The following is an 18,303-nucleotide window of genomic DNA, read 5'->3' on the forward strand; positions in this document are numbered from 1 at the left end:
GCAGCACAGGCCCCGTATTTATATGGCCATTTATGTACAGCCTTCAAGTCCTCTACCGGAGTGTGGTGGGCAGAAACCAGGGCCTGGCCCTCCCCAGGCATTTTCCAGACCCCGGCGCTTTACACATGGTTGGTTTTACCTCCTCTGTTCCCTAGGGCTGACATGAGAAGCTTACAGCGTCTTCTTCCTTGATCCTGAAAGGGGCCTTTTTACCCCCACGGAGAGTCAGGAAGCTGGGGCCAAAGCAGGGGAGGAAGCCAGAGTACATGCCTGCAAGGGGAGAGGGTGAGAAGGGTCCCCAGGTCCAGTGGGAGAGGTGCAGGAGGCGGGGCCGGGGGCTTGCTTGCCTTCTATTTCTGCTCCAGTGGACGAGATCTGGTTGAGGGACAGGCTGACCGTCCCAATCTCATCATGGCACTTGTTCCCGGGGCTGGAGAGAAACACACCCTGCAGGCTGAGCCCCTGGCCCAGCTCTGATTTCTTCCTCCCTGGCGTGTTTTCCAGTCTCCACCCAGTTGCTCACCAGTCCAAGACTCTGAACTTGATGTAGCTGGAGAGGCAGGGCAGCTGCAAGGGGCAAGCGAGAGGGGCAGTGGGTGCCTGCTCCGATGGCCTGGGCCTTGCTGAGACTGGGAGCAGGTGGAAAGTCTTGAGTCTGGGTCAAGGCCTGGCTCGGTTACCAGTGAGCCCAGTGGGACAGACCATGGGAGCTTATGGACCTTTGGCTGTGGGCCCCCCACTGCATCGGCCCTTTGCAAGGGCCTGGGAAAGGCCTTGGACTGTGTCCCATGATCATTTTGTATTGTTATTCTTAAAATGGACCCTCATTACATAAGCTCCCTAGTGGACCTGGCTTCCTTGGTGGCGCAGTGGTTAAGAATCTGCCTGCCAATGCAGGGGACATGGGTTCGAGCCCTGGTCCGGGAAGATCCCATATGCCGCAGAGTGACTAAACCCGCGAGTCACAACTACTGAGCCCGCGTGCCACAACTACTGAAGCCCACGCACCTAGAGCCCGTGCTCTGCAACAAGGGAAGCCATGAAAATGAGAAGCCTGCGCACCACAACGAAGACCCAACACAGCCAAAAATAAAAACAAATAAATAAATAAATGTATTACATTTATTTTATAAATTTTATAAAATAAATCGGGTCCTAGTGGACCCGAGTCCACCCTACTTTGGGCTCCATGATCGCAGTCTTCACACGGCCCTTCAGTCTGGAGGCATGTTTACCAAGACTCATGGGGAGGTTGTAGGCCTCGAATGTCTTCCTCACATTTAGCAGTTAACCTTTATTTATTTATTTATTTTAATTTCATTTAATTTAATTTTTTTTTGGCCGTGACCTGCAGCTTGTGGGATCTTAGTTCCCCAACCAGGGATTGAACCTGGGACCTCAGCACTGAGAGCGCGGAGTCCTAACCACTGGACCGCCAGGGAATTCCCTAGCACTTAACCTTTAAACAGCGGGACATCTATCTCCTCAAAGAGTAAATCATCATAGCTGCCACTCTGGGGAGGGTTTCTGTTGTCCCCAGCATGTCCTGAATGGTCTACGTGGATCACCTGAGAGACCCACCCCACCTACAACCCCAGAAGCCAGGAACTATGATTATTCCCATTTTCAGACAGGAACACTGTGGCACAGAGAGGCTGAGTTCCTGAAGTTCTCATGCAACATGCAGAGCCCCTACCCGCTCTGCCAGAACCCAGCAAGGCCTGATTGTCCCTATTTACCGAGCGGGACTGAGGCCCAGAGAGGGACTTGCTTGAGATCGCACGGTAAGGGGTAGAATCAGGATTGGAACCCAAGCTTCTGAGTCTTATCTCTGCTCTGCCCTCAGTTATAAAAACAAAAAATCCACGTATAAAACAGAGCTGTTGGGGGTGAGGCCTGAGTGGGCCCCAAATCCTCTCAGCTGGGGCCTCTTCTCTGCTCACAGCAGTTCCTGGGGTGTGGCCTGTGGTCCTCAGTAGGGGGACCTACTCAACGAAGAGTAGCCCCTGCTCGCCGCAACTAGAGAAAGCCCGCACGCAGCAACGAAGACCCAACGCAGCCAAAAATAAAAAAAATAATAAAAAAAAAAGAAGATGACTCACGAGGAGGCAGAAGATTCTACGAGAAGCAGGGAGGAGGGTCCACAGAAGGGTAGCTAATTTCACGTCACACAAATGTAAGGTAGGTATAAGGAAAGCAAAACACTCCCTAGGTAGCCAAACAGATGCCACACAAAGTTCTGTACACTCTCACTTATGGGAGCGCCCAAGTTCTCTCTCAGACTGCATACTCTTATTTTACACACAGCTCTTAGAAGCCAGGCGTGGAGTCAAAAGGCAATCAAGGCTCTCCCAGGGCTTGGAGAAAACTGGGATCCACACCGCTGACAAGTGACTGAGAAGGACTGAAAGGCTTTAGAAATCAGACTACAGAACCCCACAAAGAAAAGCATGTTGGGGCCATTTGATGTAGGAACAAACAGCCCCACGCTACATGTAGCCCAGCATGTAACTGTGTTCCTGTAGTGCCTCTAAGCCATCAACAAAGAGCTATAATTATGTTCAGGGCACTTTGCCTAGAAGATAAGAAAATGCATAATACAATTTAGAATGAGTCTTGAAAGTGATTGTTTTTTTTTTTTTATGTAGGTGAAAGGGCACGTTTAAGTTCTCTGGAAAGTTCAGTTGTAGGGTCCATTCATTTCTTTTTTTTTTTTCAACCTGGCCTGCTTGATCATTAGCTGAAATCATCTGGGTCATTTATTGGTTTCCTTTTTTTTTGGCCTCGCAGCACTGGCTGTGGGATCTTAGTTCGCCGACCAGGGATCGAACCCAGGCCCTCAGCAGTGAGAGCATAGAGTCCTAACCACTGGACCGCCAGGAAATTCCCCCCATTCATTTCAAGTAAGGTTCTCTGTAATGTGTCTTGGGTTTTCTCACGCTCCCTATCAGGCAGAGTCCCCGCCCCCTCCCGCCATGCTTCGTGGCCCCTACCATCCACCCACACCCCCCCACAAACACCCAAACCCCCTTCTGTTTGTGGTGCAGGAGGAAGAGGGTGGGCGTGATGGCACAGCAATACCTGAATCCGGAAGGTCAGGATCTGGTTCCATATCGGGCTCTCGGTTTGCATCTGCACGTGTGTCTTGAGCTGGGAACATCCCAAAGCAGTGTCAGTGCCAGCCTGTCCCCTCCTCCCTCCACTGGCCTCACCTCCCAGCCCTTCCGGTCCAGCCCACAGGTGAACCTGTCTGCAGCACAGGGCTGGTCATGGGAATCCCTGGTCCAAAGACACTTTGACAACTTCTCATCTGCTACAACTTTGATCCTTTGAGTAGCTACCTAGATCCAGACTCCTTCATATTTTCCCTTAAATCAGCTTTCAATTAACTTTTAAATAGATACAGGGTTACTAAATTTATTACATCAGTGCAAACACGTAGATTTTGTTAGATAAACTCTAAGATGCCGACAAAAAGTCAGCAGCAACAATGCTGATGGTATGCCCCTTTCCAAAGCATCACTTGACTTCCTTTTTCAACCTAGCCTTATTCTAAGCAATCATGTCAGTGAAACCAAGGGTTAGTTGAACTGTTTAAACTTTTCCATACACTCTAAGAAAAAAAAAGAAATATTAAAATTTTTGAAAAAATGTATGCCTCTACCACCCAATGGTATCTCACCTACTTCCAGGGTACCTAAACCACTCATTGGGAAATAAATATTCAGTGTGGTGGCTTCAAAATATGTCCACACCTCCCTTTGGTACTCTCCCCTTCAAAAGGGGGACACTAACCTCCCTCCCCTCATGTATGGGCTGGATTTAATGACTTCTTCTAATAGGTAGAATATGGTGGAAATGATGGTTGATGAATTCTGAAACAAATCTAACTTTAACCCAGCATTCCCCAAATTTGAACATGTGATCTTTTTTTGCACATAACGTCCATCAACACCCTTTGGAAAATGCTACTGTGTGTTCATAGAGGTCCGTGGAATGTCAGCAACCCTCTTGCCCAGAACCTTCCATTTCTAGATGAAGAAACTGAGGTCCAAAGAGGACGGTGACAGTTTCAATGTTGTGCATTTGCGGGCATGTTGTTTCATCCACTTGTCCACTCATCCGTGCATTTGGATGTTTGGTTTTCGGTGGGCATCTTCTCTATGCAGGGCACTGGGCACAGCTCTGGGATACAGGCTGACTAAGCCATGGCCTCCATCTTCACAGAGGCCCGGGTCCAGTGGGATCATATCACCCATAAATGGAAGAACTGGGATACGATTCCTGGGGTCCTGGCCACTTTTCCTCCACACTATTTTTTTCTAGGTGCCAATTTCTCTAAGTCTCAGACCATTTTTATGCTTACCTTTTCCCCAATTAGTTCCACCTCCAACATAGGACTCACTGAGTGGTGTTTCTCTAAGAGCAAAGAAGTTAAAAGATTTCTGAGATGGCAGCATTTTTCTTTTTTTCAGGAGAAGGAAATGGAGAGGTGACAGAACAACTTAAAACCCTCCCCCATAATTTGGTTTGGTGCCCCCTGGGCAGACACCTCCCATTTCCACTCTGTCTCCATGTGCCATTGTGTGTCCTGGCACACAACAGCAGCGGGGGTGGGGCCTGGCATAGGGAACCTTGAGTCTGCATCTGGGCATCAAAGACAGGGCACGGCACATGGCCCATTTTAAAGGGACCTTCATAAAACCATTCTTGGCAGATTTCAGTCTCCCTCTCTTCCCAACCCCAAATCGTAGTGTCAAAACGGAACTGGGGAGCCCCAGGAGAAACCAGAGTGCCAGCGGGTAGGGAAACTCAGGGTCACCCCCTCCCCCGCCCTGACTGACTGAGGTGGAGATCCTCGGCGCAGTAGATGAAGAACTGTAAGTAGGCCATGTTGATGGGCACCACCGATGACTTGAAGATCTGAATGTCAGTGTCATCAGCCCTATAGGTCAGCTTTTGATCTACCTGGAGAGACCAGAGAGCTGATAGGGTCAGAGTCTTAGGGAGGTCACGGCCACCAGACTTGGCTTCCCCAGCCTTCTGCTTGGTTGGGGTGGGGATGGACAACCCTGAAGGGACACAGTGGACAAATGAAAGCAAGTGAAGAGCAATGGCCTCTTGGGGGGCCCACGGGGGGCCCCACGGAAGCAGCTAGGGTAGGAAATACTCCTGGGGTATTGGGGGGACAGCCTCACCGGTGCCTGGTCTCCCACACCGAGGGCAGAGATGGTGACTTTAAGGTAGCCTCTCACACCACTGCTGGGTTCATTTGGCTGGCAGAGGCCAAGCCATTTCCTCAGGAGTGTGTGACCTGGAGAGGAAGAGGGCCCATGGGAGACCAGCCTCCAGTCTCTATCCTTCTTCCCTGAAACCAGTCTTTGCTTCTGTAGGAGACGGGTGTGGAAACGTGTCTCATATATTCTGGTTCCCAGCCAGGGGCAGGGGGAAATGGGAGTCACTCCTACCTTTAAGCAAAAGCTGCCAGCTATTGCCTTTAGGAAACAGGGACCCCCCCCTTTCCCATCCAGGGAACTTATAGTTGCTACTGTCCTGGTCTGAGAGAGGCAAATATTTCCCGCAACCCTAAGTCCCAACCTCAACCTGGTATGTATGTTATGGTCAGGTTTACTCAAAATTCAAACACTGGCCACACATTGTAAATCAACCATACTTCAATTAAAAGAAATGAAATAAACAACAACAACAACAAAATTCAAACACTGGCATAGAAAAATAGAAATTCAACCCAAGGCTGCAATAAAAAATTAGCATTTGACCCAAAGAGATGCTTTGGTTTTTGCAGAAAAAGACGTTATTATAAAACAAGATAAAATACCATGAAGTACAGTAAAATGTTAAGTACAGAAAATAATTCACACCTTCTAATACTTTCCCCCCATGTGTTGAACATACAGGGATTTTTGAGATGATTTCAACACCTGACCTGGTTTTTCTCAGAAGACACACATATTTCCAACAACTGCTGCCTACCTGGAGAGTTGTAGATGAACCCAATATCTGTCTGAAAAGAAAGAATAGAGTAAGGATTAGTTAGGGCCTCCAGCCAACCAACTTGTTGACAATACGAGTACTTGTTCCACCCTAATTCCTTTAATCTTTACAACGACCTGGAAATTGGGCCATTATCATCTCCACTCTACAGAGGAGGATACTGAGTTTGGGAGAAGAGCCCAAAGTTTTACAACTAGTAAGTGAGGTGGCCTGGATTGAAAGGATTCTTTTTTTTTTTTTTAATAAATTTATTTATTTATTTATTTATTTATTTATTTATTTTTGGCTGTGTTGGGTCTTCGTTTCTGTGCGAGGGCTTTCTCCAGTTGCGGCGAGCGGGGGCCACTCTTCATTGCGGTGCGCAGGCCTCTCACTGTCGCGGCCTCTCGTTGCGGAGCACAGGCTCCAGACGCGCAGGCTCAGTAGTTGTGGCTCACGGGCCCAGTTGCTCCGCGGCATGTGGGATCTTCCCAGACCAGGGCTCGAACCTGTGTCCCCTGCATTGGCAGGCAGATTCTCAACCACTGCGCCACCAGGGAAGCCCTGAAAGGATTCTTGATCACCACCAGCACTGCTGGCCAACACAGCGTTGTTCTTCCCTACCCCTGGGGGGTGGGGAAAGGTGTCTCCCGTTCTGGGGAAGAGGATGGTCAAGGGAGGATTTGGCAAAGAGACTATGGGTTTTCCCTTTCCCCTGGGAGACAGTTTTTGACTCCCTGAGGCCTGAGGGATGCAGTACAGGATTGAAGGTGGTGTGGGGCAGGGCACTGCAGAACATTCAGGCCACCCTTGGAAGGGTCCATAGAGCAAGCCCCAGATTTTGCATGTAGGCCTGCTTTAAAGCTCAGTCAGCCCCTTGGGTTAGGTAGGCAAAGATTTCTTAGATCCAACAACAAAAACACAATCCATAAAAGAAAATTTTGATAAATTGGACTTCATCGAAATGTAAAACTTCTGCTCTTTGAAAGACACTGTTAAGAAAATGAAAAGAGGGCTTCCCTGGTGGCGCAGTGGTTAAGAATCCTCCTGCCAATGCAGGGGACACGGGTTCGAGCCCTGGTCCGGGAAGATCCCACATGCCGTGGAGAAGCTAAGCCTGTGCACCACAACTACTGAGCCTGTGCTCTAGAGCCCGTGTGCCGCAACTACTAAGCCTGCGTGCCACAACTACTGAAACCCGTGTGCCTAGAGTCTGTGCTCTGCAACAAGAGAAGCCACCACAATGAGAAACCCGCGCATCACAACGAAGAGTAGCCCCCGCTCATCGCAACTAGAGAAAGCCCGCATGCAGCAACAAAGACCCAACACAGCCAAAAATAAATAAATCTATTATTTTTTCAAAAAAAAAGAACCCTTAAAAAAAAAAAAGAAAGAAAAGAAAATGAAAGGAGACATCATATACTGGGAGAACATATTTCCAAATCATTTATCTGATAAAGGACTTGTATCCAGAATATATAAGAAAATCTCAAAACTCCATAGTAAGAAAACAAACAACCTAATGAAAACAAGCAAAAGATTTGAACAGACACTTCATCAAAGAAGTTAGATAGCAAATACTTGAAAAGATGCTCAACATCATCAGGGAAGTGTAAATTATAATCACAACAAGATACCACCGCACATACTTAGAAGAGCCAAAATTTAAAAGATGGACAGTATCAAGTTTGGATAAGAATGTGGAGCAACTGGAGCTCTAATATATACTGCTGGTGGGAATATAAAATGGTAGAAATTATCTGGAATTTTTGGGAAAAAACTGCTAGGAATTTTCTTTAAAAGTTAAACACACACCTACCATATGAGGTAGTCATTTCACTTCTACATATTTACTCAAGAGACATCAAAGCATAGGTCCATACTAAGACTTATACATCAGTGTTACAGCAGCTTTGTTTTAATAGCGCCAAGCTGGAAACAATCTAAACGCCCATCAGCAGATGAATGAATCAACAACCTGTGGTATATCCATAAATGGAATACTATTCAGCAATAAGAAAGAATGAACTATTGATCCATGAAACAATGTGGATGAATCTCAAAATAATTATGCTGATTGAAAGAAGCCAAACAACAATAAAGTACATGCTGTATGATTCCATTTATATACAATTCTAGAAAATGCAAAGCAATGTGTAGTTACAGAAAGCAGACCAGTGGTTGTCTGGGGATGGGAGCAGGCAGGATTCGGGGAAGAGGGAAGAATTACAAAGAGGCATAAGGAAAGTTTGGAGGGTGATAGATATGATAGATATGTTCATTACCTTGATTGTGGTCATGGTTTCATGGTTGTATACATATTTTAAAACATGAAATTATACATTTAAAATATGTATAGGGAATTCCCGGGCAGTCCAGTGGTTAGGACTCAGCATTTTCACTGCCTTGGCCCGGGTTCAATCCCTGGTCGGGGGACTAAGATCCTGATAAAATAAAATAGTATAATTCATTGTATGTCAATTGTACCTCAATAAAGCTAGAAGAAAACAAACCAAAATGAAACTCAGTCACCCCTAATGAAGCCATAGATCTAGGCAGTGATCATCAATAGCTGTTAACAACATAAAAAGAGACCAACAGTTGTTCTGTGTCTCCTGGTGACATCACCTTGCCAAATAATTGACCCAAGTCTGATCTAGCCTCTAGATAGGAAATACCTGGGCAGAGAGACGTGAGAAGGGATCCCCTGGAGGTACAACCAGCAAAATCCAGACTGAGGGAAAACTGCAGGACAAACTATCCAGTTGCTTCAACAAATAAACGGCAAGGTAAACTAGGGGGCAGGACCAACTGAATAAAATACACCTAAAAATAATATTTTAACCAACTGCAATGTGTGCACTTGGTTTGGATCCTGATTTGAACAAACTGTAAATGGAATTCACAAGACAATTAGGGAAATGTGAACACTGACTAGATATTTAGTGCTATCCAGGAATTATAAAGGTGTTTAGATGTAGTCATTGTCTTTGGTTATGCTTAATAAAATCTGTATGTTTTAGAAATAGGTAATGAAATATTTTAAAATAAAATGATGTCTGAGATTTGATTCAAAATCTGTAGGGGAGAGGAAGGGGGCCAGGTGTAGATAAAACATGATGACATGATGGACAATGAATTGGTGAAGGTGAGTGATGGGGATGGGGGAATTCATGATACCATTCTCTCTACTTTTGTGTATGTTTGAAATTCTCCAAAAAAGGAATATATATATACCTTTAAAAGCTCAGGTTTTTCCCTGAGCTCTAAAACTTATTCAGCAATCGTTGGTCATCGTCTGGAAGTCGCACAGTGGCCTTTGTCAAAAGCACATTTTGACCTCCTGCTACCTAGCCTCTCTAGAATCTCTTAATTTCTAAACCTGTGCTGCTTCCTTGAGAGTTAGGTGGGGGAGGGGCAGGTCATGACCCTTCGTGTGCTTATTACAAGTACCGTAGTGAGAAAGAAACCTTACTTTGATTTGTCCTAAATTTCCCTTTCCCAAGGGCTGGGCCCTTTTCCATGAGTTGCCAGATTTAGAAAATAAAAATACAAATGGCAGCTTAAATTAAAATTACAGATAAACAACGTGGTGCTCCAAGGACAATGGTGCTTCAAGGACAAAGGATGACCCTGCCTGAAAAAGTTTCAGCGTTACACCCCCCCTTACCAGACTCTTAATCACCCTCCCTACCATGTTACCATGGTTACGAAATTTCTGAGCCCACCTGTGCGACGCCCGCCTGGGCAACGGGACCTGTCCCAAATAAGGAAAGGCATCTGCCCTGTCCCACTCCCATCCTATAGAAGGAAGGTGTATGTGCCTCGACCAATCGGTAAAGGAAAATTTCACCTCGGACTATTCCTTTGTTTTCTGGCTGTAAAAACTGATCAATAGCACACATTTGGGCTTGACTCTCCCAGACTACTAGGAAGTTGGCCCTCTGTTCTGGTAATAAATTCTATCTTCTTTACATTCTGCCTTATGTCTGGAAATTCTTTTCCAACCCGCGTTCGGACCACGACAAACAACGACAACTTTTTTAGTATACGTAGGTCCCCAGCAATATTTCATGAGGATCCATGAAATACTGGGGACATACTTATATTTAAAAAGTACCTGTTGTTTAAGATTCAAAATTTCCAGGGCATCCTGTATTTAATCTGGCAACCCTGCCTTTTCCTGATCTTCCTGGATTTGGAGAATCTTAGTTTAGCCCTTCATGACCATGTGAACTTTCCTCACTTAACCTGTGTCTTTCCCAAAGCAAATCTTTTTACTCTGTCTTCACAGGCAGCAATCTTTCTCTAGGTTTCTCCAGCAATTTGGTTGACCTTTTGAGTCCTCTGCTTCCACAGTGTTATAAGTGTAGGGGGATTCAACGTGGCACCCAGCACTTTCATAAATGTTACATACTTTAATCCTCACAATGACCCTGTGGGTTGAGTATATTATTATCCCCATTTTACAGATGAGGAAGTAGAGGCTCCGAATAACTTGTCTAAGTCACCCAGTTGGTAGATGGATCCAAATCTGGATCTTTTAGCATCAAAATCCTTTCCCCTAGACTTGGACACAGAGCCCAGGGTGGGTCTCTGTAACTGTTTCACCAAACCGCCTCCTCCACCCAGTGCTCACTTGGAATCTCCCGATCTCTGCGTTGAATCTCATCACTGAGGAATTCATCACCTGCAGGGGAGTTTCCAGAAAGATCTCAGTTATTCACAAGCCCAATTTCCCCCAGCCCCATGGGAGGAATCATAAGGGCACATCTGGATTTTCCAGGATTTACTCAATGCTTCCTAATGGCTGACACTTCCATGTAGCGTTTCTCATTTAATTTGCGGAGGAGCCCTGTGAAGTCCATATATTTCAGCTCCATTTTACAGATGAGGAAATTTATCAGAGAGGACAATTCACTTGATCTCCACAAAGCAAATTGTTGCACTCAACTTTCTCCACTGCATGCTGTCCTGGCTATTTCTCAAGAACATGTAAACTCTTCAAGGGGGAAGACTTGCTCTCCTTAGCCCTGTGCTGGGCACATAGGAAGCACTTGATAAATACATGCTCACCATTGTTACCAGGCTCCCTCTGATTGGAGAAAGGAATGTCCCATGTTGAGGGGACATTTGAGGGGTGGCATGAGAATCCTGGCACATGGGAAAGGGCTGCTTTGTTCACCTCGGAGCTGAACTCAGGGCCTATCGGTTGGCCTTCCACAACATTTGTTGAATGGATGAATGAATGAATGGGGTGTCTGGTTGCCGGGATAAAGAAGGCGGCAGAGATGCTGCCTTGGGTTCAGAAAGACCATCTGATGTGACTCTAGCTCTACAGGTAAGGATGCGGGGCTGATGCACTTTCCAGAATTGAGGTGGGACAAGAAAGTGGACCCACCTTGTCCAGCTAGCTCCTCACCTGGATTAAGATGGTCTCGTCGAAGAATTTTGCAGGAACCTCATAAAAATTCTGAAAGAAGATCTGAAGCAGAGAGAGTCGGGGCGTGGGTAGCAGACATTCCTTCCACCACTTCCCTCAGGGACTCAGCAAGCCTGAAGCCTCAGACTAGCAGGTTTCTGCCCCGCTGTTTGCCCATTTCAATGGCTTTCAGCTCACTACCACCTGAACGCTCCTCCCACAGAAGCAGAGGCCTGCCAGGTCCCGGAGGGGTTTTCTCTCCAGAAAAGGGCGGGGTAAGGGATCCCTGGAGGACTTGTCAGGAGCAGCTCAAGGCCCAGCTAACTGCCCTGGGATGGAGATTCAAGCCTCCGCTTCTTTCTAGATCGCCCTGGGAATTCCTTGGCAGTCCAGTGGTTAGGAGTCTGCGCTTTCACTGCCGAGGGCCTGGGTTCAATCCCTGGTCGGGGAACTAAGATCCCACAAGCTGAGCAACGCGGCCAAAAAAAAAAGATCGCCCTGTCTGTCCACTGCACCCCACTCCCTGCTGCAGCCAGAACCTCCTTCCCCAGATGCAGACCGGGCCCTGTCACTCTCCTGCTTTAATCCCTCCATGGCTCCCAAGTCCCATCCATGACGGGGCCCCAGGGCACTTTGAAGGCTCACCTCCGGCCACTCCCCTCCAACTACACCCGTGTCTACAGTTCTGCCAACCAGTGTACTGCTTCTCCTTTCCAGGCCTCTGAGAACACTATTCCTTTTTCCTGAATTATCTTTCCCCATCCTGCCTTTTCGGAGTCCTCTCCAACCCCTGCTCGCTGCTCCCACCGTGCTTTTATCTTTTCTTTGGTGGTCTAGTCATCAATTAATTCAGCGCATGTGTATGGAGTTCCAACTGTGTCAGACACGATGCTATGAGGTGGGGCTTCCGCAGTGGCCGGGGCTACAGAGGGCCTGCGTTTCGCGGCTGCAATCCCTGTGCACCGCTGTCTTGCCCCGTTGTCATCCTTTACGTGTTCACATATGCGGGAGGCCCCCCACAGACCACCGGCTCCCCCCAATGCAGGGCTCGGAATTACTCGCTCTCTATTCCCTGTGCCAAGCCCAGTGTTTGGCCCTCCATGCCCAGTAAGAGTTTGTGGAACAAACAAATGAAAGCACCCGCGTCAGGGAGCAAGCTTGCTGGCTGCCGGCAGGAAATGCCCAGCCCTTGGCTGGCCCTCTTGGCCCAAGTGCCCCATTCGGCTCTGAAGGGCATGTGCTGCCCACCTCATTGAAGAAAGGGTTATTTCCCATCTTGATCCGCGTGTGGTGCTGGTAGCCTCCGATGACGACCTTCACCACCGGCTTGATGTCATTGCCCATGAGCTGCCGGGCTTCAAACACCTTCACTCGGACCTGCAGAGGAGGAAACAGGGGAACTTGACGTTGGGCTCCCCTTCCCCAGTGGGGACTCTTCTCTAGAAGAACAATATGTTCTGATAAGAAACATCTACTGCGGATAGAAAGTGACCCCACGGGCCCTGGGAAGGCCATGTTTCCTTCTCTTTCCTTTTCTGGGAACCGTCACCTCCACTTTGCCCTTTTCATCTTGGGTGTTTCTTGAGTGGTAGGGACTTGTTACAGAATAAAGTCTAACATTTCTCAGTTTGCTGTCTTTTTATGTTTGTCTGCGATCTTTTTAGGGAATCGAACATTTTAAAGTTCCATGCAGTTGAATCTATGATCTGTGATTTGATCTCTGATTTGTGATTTCTTCTTCTTCTGCTTTTATATACTTTCCTGAGACTCAGTAAAGGGACTATGAAGTCTGAGCCTAGAATTAGAAGGTGGGAGGGAGGAGAGCCCATAAGATCCAGGCTGGCTAAGGCCCCAGGGGAGGGAACTGGAGATGGCAGCAGCTGGCAGGGCACAGTCGTGGGAGCCTGTCGTGACTAGAGGTAGTAACAGCACACAGCTCTCCCAGCCCAGCCCAGCCCGTGGATCCAGCCATTCTCCATGAGGCCTCCTGTGTCTCCATCAAGTCCAAGGGCCCTTCAAGGATTAATACACATGCAGCTACCTGACCATCAGAGACAAGGGTGGTCAAACCAGGCAAACAGCCCTCATGTCAGAACTTTGCCCTAAGCACTAGTACATAGGAAGGGTAGTGATTTGGGCACGCTGACCTTCTATCCTGTGGCCAGCCAGCCTCGTGAAGAGGGACAGGGCCAATGGGGAGAGGGAATGATCTCCAAAGGAGGCGACAGCACGTGCAAAGGCCTGGTGGCTACGGAAAGGGTCTTGAGAGTGGGGACTGTAAGTTGTGTAGGATGTTACAGCAGGGTGGGGCGGGGCAGGGACAGGGGACAGAGTGGCTTGCGGGCCAGGCTTGGGTTATCAAGGGCCTGGGAAGCCATCGTAAGGAGTTTGGGTTATGTCCTGAGAACACTGGGAGTCCTCATTTTTAAGAACAACATTTTTAGGCATACGCATGGCATGATAAGAAGGACTTTATTTTTTTTTGGCCGCGTCATGCGGCATGCGGGATCTTAGTTCACCGACCAGGGATCGAATCCATGCCCCCTGCTTTGGGAGCATGGAGTCTTAACCACTGGACCGCCAGGGAAGTCCCAAGAATGACATCTTTGAAAGACCACTGGGACTGAAAAATGGACAGGAGAGAGCTGGGGGCTGGGAGTTTGGGAGGAGCCTATTCAAGGTGGTCCAGAGAAGGGATGATGTTGTCTGGGATCAGGGGATGGAAGAGGCAATGGAGAAGTGGGTGCGGTCAGGTGATATTAAGAGCTAGGACTCGGCCGTTGACTGGATGCTGGGGGTGGGGTGAGGAGGCGGGGCAGCCAAGGATAACTCCCAGTCTCCTGAGCACGCGGCTGGCTGGGGAGCAGGTGCAACCATGGCAGAAATGTTAGATCACAGGCTAGAGGTCAGAAGTAAGTTGGTAAGCCATGGTATGGGGGTTCCAGAATCCACAGTGGAACCCGTGGAGCTTCCCAGGGATCCCCTCGAACTCTCCTCAGCCTCTGCTGTGCAGCTCATTTCTCCTTGCCCAAGGCTAGCCTTGTATTGCCACCTCCTGAAGGGCAGGGTCCAGGCCTCAGCCCTGCCTCCCCGGCATGGCCAGGGCCTGGTGTGCCCTGCCCACAGTGCTTCCTGTCACCCCCCTGGAGCTGGCTCCAGCCTCAGCCACACGCAGAAGTTTCCCAGAACGGCCCCTGGAGGAGCAGAGGGTGTGGTGAAGATCTGAGGACCTGGAGCCCAATCTGAAGCCCTGACCTTCCTCCATGACCTTGTGGAGAGGCAGGGATGGCCTGGGAACACGGTGAGGGTGTCGGCCAAATCACGTGGGCTTTCACACTGGACGGCCTCACCTGGAAGTGCTGAGGCTTTGGGGACAGAGCCTTGTGTACGGTGGAGCTGGGAAACGTCCGTTTCTGCCTGGCCACCTCTTGTGCCATGATGGCCAGGTGGTCTTCATCGCCTGGGGATACATAGTCCAGGGTGGGCTCTCAGAGGCTGGGGCCCAGGAGACTTGGAGGCATTTCCCCCATTTCACTGTTCCATCCCCAGTGACCAGCTCCTGAGTAAAATCACGGCCAAGAGGCCCTGACAAGGGCACATGTCCTCCCCAGACATTCCCACGGTCTCCCCCCACCATGGGCAACCCTGGGCCTCACACTCTACATATGGGGGCCCTTGGAAATGGCCATCCTTGCCTCCCTCTGCAGCCCATTGGAGGCTGGGTCTTCTGTCTACAGACGACAAGTGGACACATTGGGAGGACAGGTGACCTCAGGCAGGTGTCCGGAGATCTGGCCTACAGACCCTAACTTGGTCACTATCCTTCTGTAGGGCTCAAGGGTTGGGTCTCCAAGATCCCCAAGAGCCCATCCAGCTATGCTTGGTGAAATGCAGGGCTTAGCCCCATGGAAGTACATACCTATCTTCTCGATATCCTTGTAGGTCATAAGGGCCACCTGTAGGGTGAGAGTGCACTGCAAGGCAAAGGTAGGAGAGCTGTAAGATCCTGCGATCCTTGGCCACATCATAGCACTGGAACCTGGTCCAGCCTGGCAGGGACCACACCCAGTCTTCCCAGGTGGAGTGACGCTGGCCATGGCACAGGACCACACCATGGGGGCCTGTGCGGTCTGGGATGGAGAGAGGTTATAAACTGGTGGGGAGAGAGCAATGGGTTACCATGGATGGGGTTTGAAGAATAGAGGAGGCACACATTAGTGGTGGTGACAGAAAAGGATGCAGCAGGGTGGGGAGGAGAGAGAGAGGTGACTTGAGACCAGTCTAGAACCACTGATGCTAACCTCCGAGCCCAACGTCTTATGACCTCATGTGGGAACTCCAGCAAACACCTAACTGACCTCCTGCCTGCAAGCACTCTCACTGCCCGTCCATCCTCCAGACCATCGTCAGAATCGACCCCTAAACACTCCCTAAGTGCTCTAAACTATCAGAGTAAAGTCACAACTCATCAGCATAGACCACAGGCCCTTTACCTCTGGCCCCTGGTCGCCTACCCAGTCTCAGGTCTCCCTGACCTTCACACCCCTTCCGCCCCCTCCCCTGGTGCCAGCAGTGCAGGCAGCCCACCCTCCTGAACCTGCAGTGCTGCCTCTTTTCCCTCCAGCCTTCACACATGTACCTTATACCCCTGCCTTGGATTGTCTTCCTTTCCTGTCCATTGGGCAAACTCATGTCCCTCCTTAAAAACCATCCATAAAAATGGAACTCTGACAGGCAATCTGTAGCAATCAGCTCAGGAAACTAACACGATATCTATACTAACCAGCCCAGGAAGTCAGCCTGCGGTGAGTCAGACTCATAGGAAGTCCAACCACCAACTCTAGCAACAGACAGTCGGGATTTGATTAATAACGGATAGAGCCCTTAATTTTGTCCCCACTTCTAGCTCAGGACCAATGGGAGAAAGACAAATATGCACCCCTAAGCGATCACATAGGATGCCCGGCTTCTAGTTGGGCCACTTACAGCTTCCCACACCAGCAGCCTCCAATCCGGGCACACCTGAAGCCTTCCCTTTTTTCTACCATAAGGCTTTCCCACTCCTCTGCCTGCCTTTGAGTCTCTGTCCAAACCAAGTGATGGTGGCTGACTCCCTTGTTATATAGCAAGCTCTGAATAAATCGCCTTTGCTTGTTCTCATCTGGTTGGTCTTCATGTGTTTCCACACATCTTAATCACCTCCCCTGTAAAGCCTTCCATTTCCTCCCAAGTGGAATCGTTCATTATCACCTGACCTCAGTGAAATAGCTCACTGACCTCAATATACATGTGCTGGAGCACTTGTCACCAAGAGTGACAACAGATGTGGGCTTCATTCAATTTTGTATCCCAGGCCTTGCACAGTTGCTGACACCAGTGGACAATCAACTGAATACTCAATCTCAATGGGTGGACGAAGGGTGGAGAGGTGGGTAGGTGGATGGAGGGCAGCATGGGGAAGTTGGGGAGACGATGGGAAGTGTGATGGGTCCTCCGCAGGGCAGAAAGTGCTCTCTGGGTTGGGGGCACACTGGGACTCTGCTGGAGTGGATGCCTCATCTTCACCAGCTGCCCCCGCTCCTCCACCCACCCTTCCTAGAGCCCGACTCACATCTGTGGGCATCATGGAATGGTTGAGCAGGGTCAGGTCCTTCATGAAAAGGATCTTACTTGGTTTATTCACCAAGGGTTTGAGCAGTATTGTGGCCAGGCCAATGAACCTGGAGAGACAAAGAGCAGGTGTGAGTTCCTGAGCCAGAGGAAAAGGTGTCCTTCTCCGTCCCAGGCATGACTTTATCCAGAGATGTCTTTCTCTCCTGGAAGCTGTGCTGTCCACCGAGGCTTAGGGAAGGATGCAGTTGCTGGGAGCATCCACCAGAGGGCTCTCAACTCTCTGGGAATTGGCTTTGGGGCTTCCTGGACAGTGGGCACCCCAGTTACTGGCTCTGCCCTGCCCAGCCTTTTCTCAGAAGCTGTGCACCCACACTCCTCCGGAATGGGACCTGTGCCAAGTAACAGCTGATTGGACCAGGAGGTGGGCACCTGACCAAAGCTGGGCCAGTCAGATTCTCTGTCCTGGGAATTTTGACCTGAGATGCCATAGCCTCCGTCTCCGTGAGGCACTAGAATGGGGCTGTGATGAGAAGCCAGGGTGGGGCAGAGAGAAAGAGATTTGAGATTCTGTGCCTTCAGAAGAGACAGAACTGCCCCTGGGTCCCCAGTTTCCAAGGTCTAGTTGATCTGTCCATCTATATACCTAGCCTTCATATACACCACCCCCCTTTTTTTCTTTTTTTGCATTAGCTGTCTGGAGTGGATTCTGGTCCTTGCATCTGAGTGAGTTACAGATTAGAGACAGGAGATGCAGCATCTGCCGTAGCTTTAGTCAGGAATCAGGCTCCTCCTGCCTCTCTCTCTGCCTTACCTTTCCTTCTTTATTGAGCCCATGTCCCGAAGGGTGATTTGCAGGAAAGAGTCCTTTTGCAGGGGGCGGTTCCAGAGGTGCCAGATGAGGGTCTGTGGGAGGCACAGAGAGGTCAGCGTCCTCCCTCTCCCCTCCCTTTTCCATCCTCCTAGGAAATTAGAAAAGATGCAGGGAACGGCTGGCACTGTGTTTCTCTCAAACTGAGGAATATCCCTCAAGTCTAATTTCCTAAGAGGATGGCATTTGCTACCTTCACCAAGGGACCAGGCATCCTACCTGGGCTCCCACAGCTTAACTGCAGTACTGTGGGCTTGTTAGTAGCTAAGGGGTTTGGGGACTGGCTGGGGGGACATGGATGGATGGAAGATGAGAGGGGATCCTACACGGGGAGCCCTGTCTCTATTTCAGGTTTATGGGAACATCAGGACGGCCGGGTTGGACAAGATGGGTCCACCCCCAGAGT

General features: G+C 49.2%; 1 protein-coding gene across 1 annotated transcript in view; it reads right to left on the minus strand.

Moving 5' to 3' along the window:
• FER1L5 (fer-1 like family member 5) overlaps positions 1-18,303 on the minus strand; it is a 341,943-nt gene that overhangs the window by 36,849 nt on the left and 286,791 nt on the right. The window contains exons 4-18 of the mRNA XM_082356503.1: positions 17,841-17,932; positions 17,028-17,136; positions 15,336-15,390; positions 14,767-14,876; positions 12,665-12,793; positions 11,417-11,479; positions 10,634-10,684; positions 5,995-6,025; positions 5,199-5,314; positions 4,845-4,968; positions 4,367-4,419; positions 3,082-3,150; positions 524-567; positions 348-430; positions 176-270 (exon numbers count right to left, since the gene is read on the minus strand). Coding sequence (XP_082212629.1) covers positions 176-270; positions 348-430; positions 524-567; positions 3,082-3,150; positions 4,367-4,419; positions 4,845-4,968; positions 5,199-5,314; positions 5,995-6,025; positions 10,634-10,684; positions 11,417-11,479; positions 12,665-12,793; positions 14,767-14,876; positions 15,336-15,390; positions 17,028-17,136; positions 17,841-17,932 — 1,224 coding nt within the window. The remainder of the gene's footprint in view (positions 1-175; positions 271-347; positions 431-523; positions 568-3,081; positions 3,151-4,366; positions 4,420-4,844; positions 4,969-5,198; positions 5,315-5,994; positions 6,026-10,633; positions 10,685-11,416; positions 11,480-12,664; positions 12,794-14,766; positions 14,877-15,335; positions 15,391-17,027; positions 17,137-17,840; positions 17,933-18,303) is intronic.

The sequence above is a fragment of the Balaenoptera borealis genome (assembly GCF_965194805.1).
Source record: "Balaenoptera borealis genome assembly, chromosome: 15".
NCBI classification, from domain to species: domain Eukaryota; kingdom Metazoa; phylum Chordata; class Mammalia; order Artiodactyla; family Balaenopteridae; genus Balaenoptera; species Balaenoptera borealis.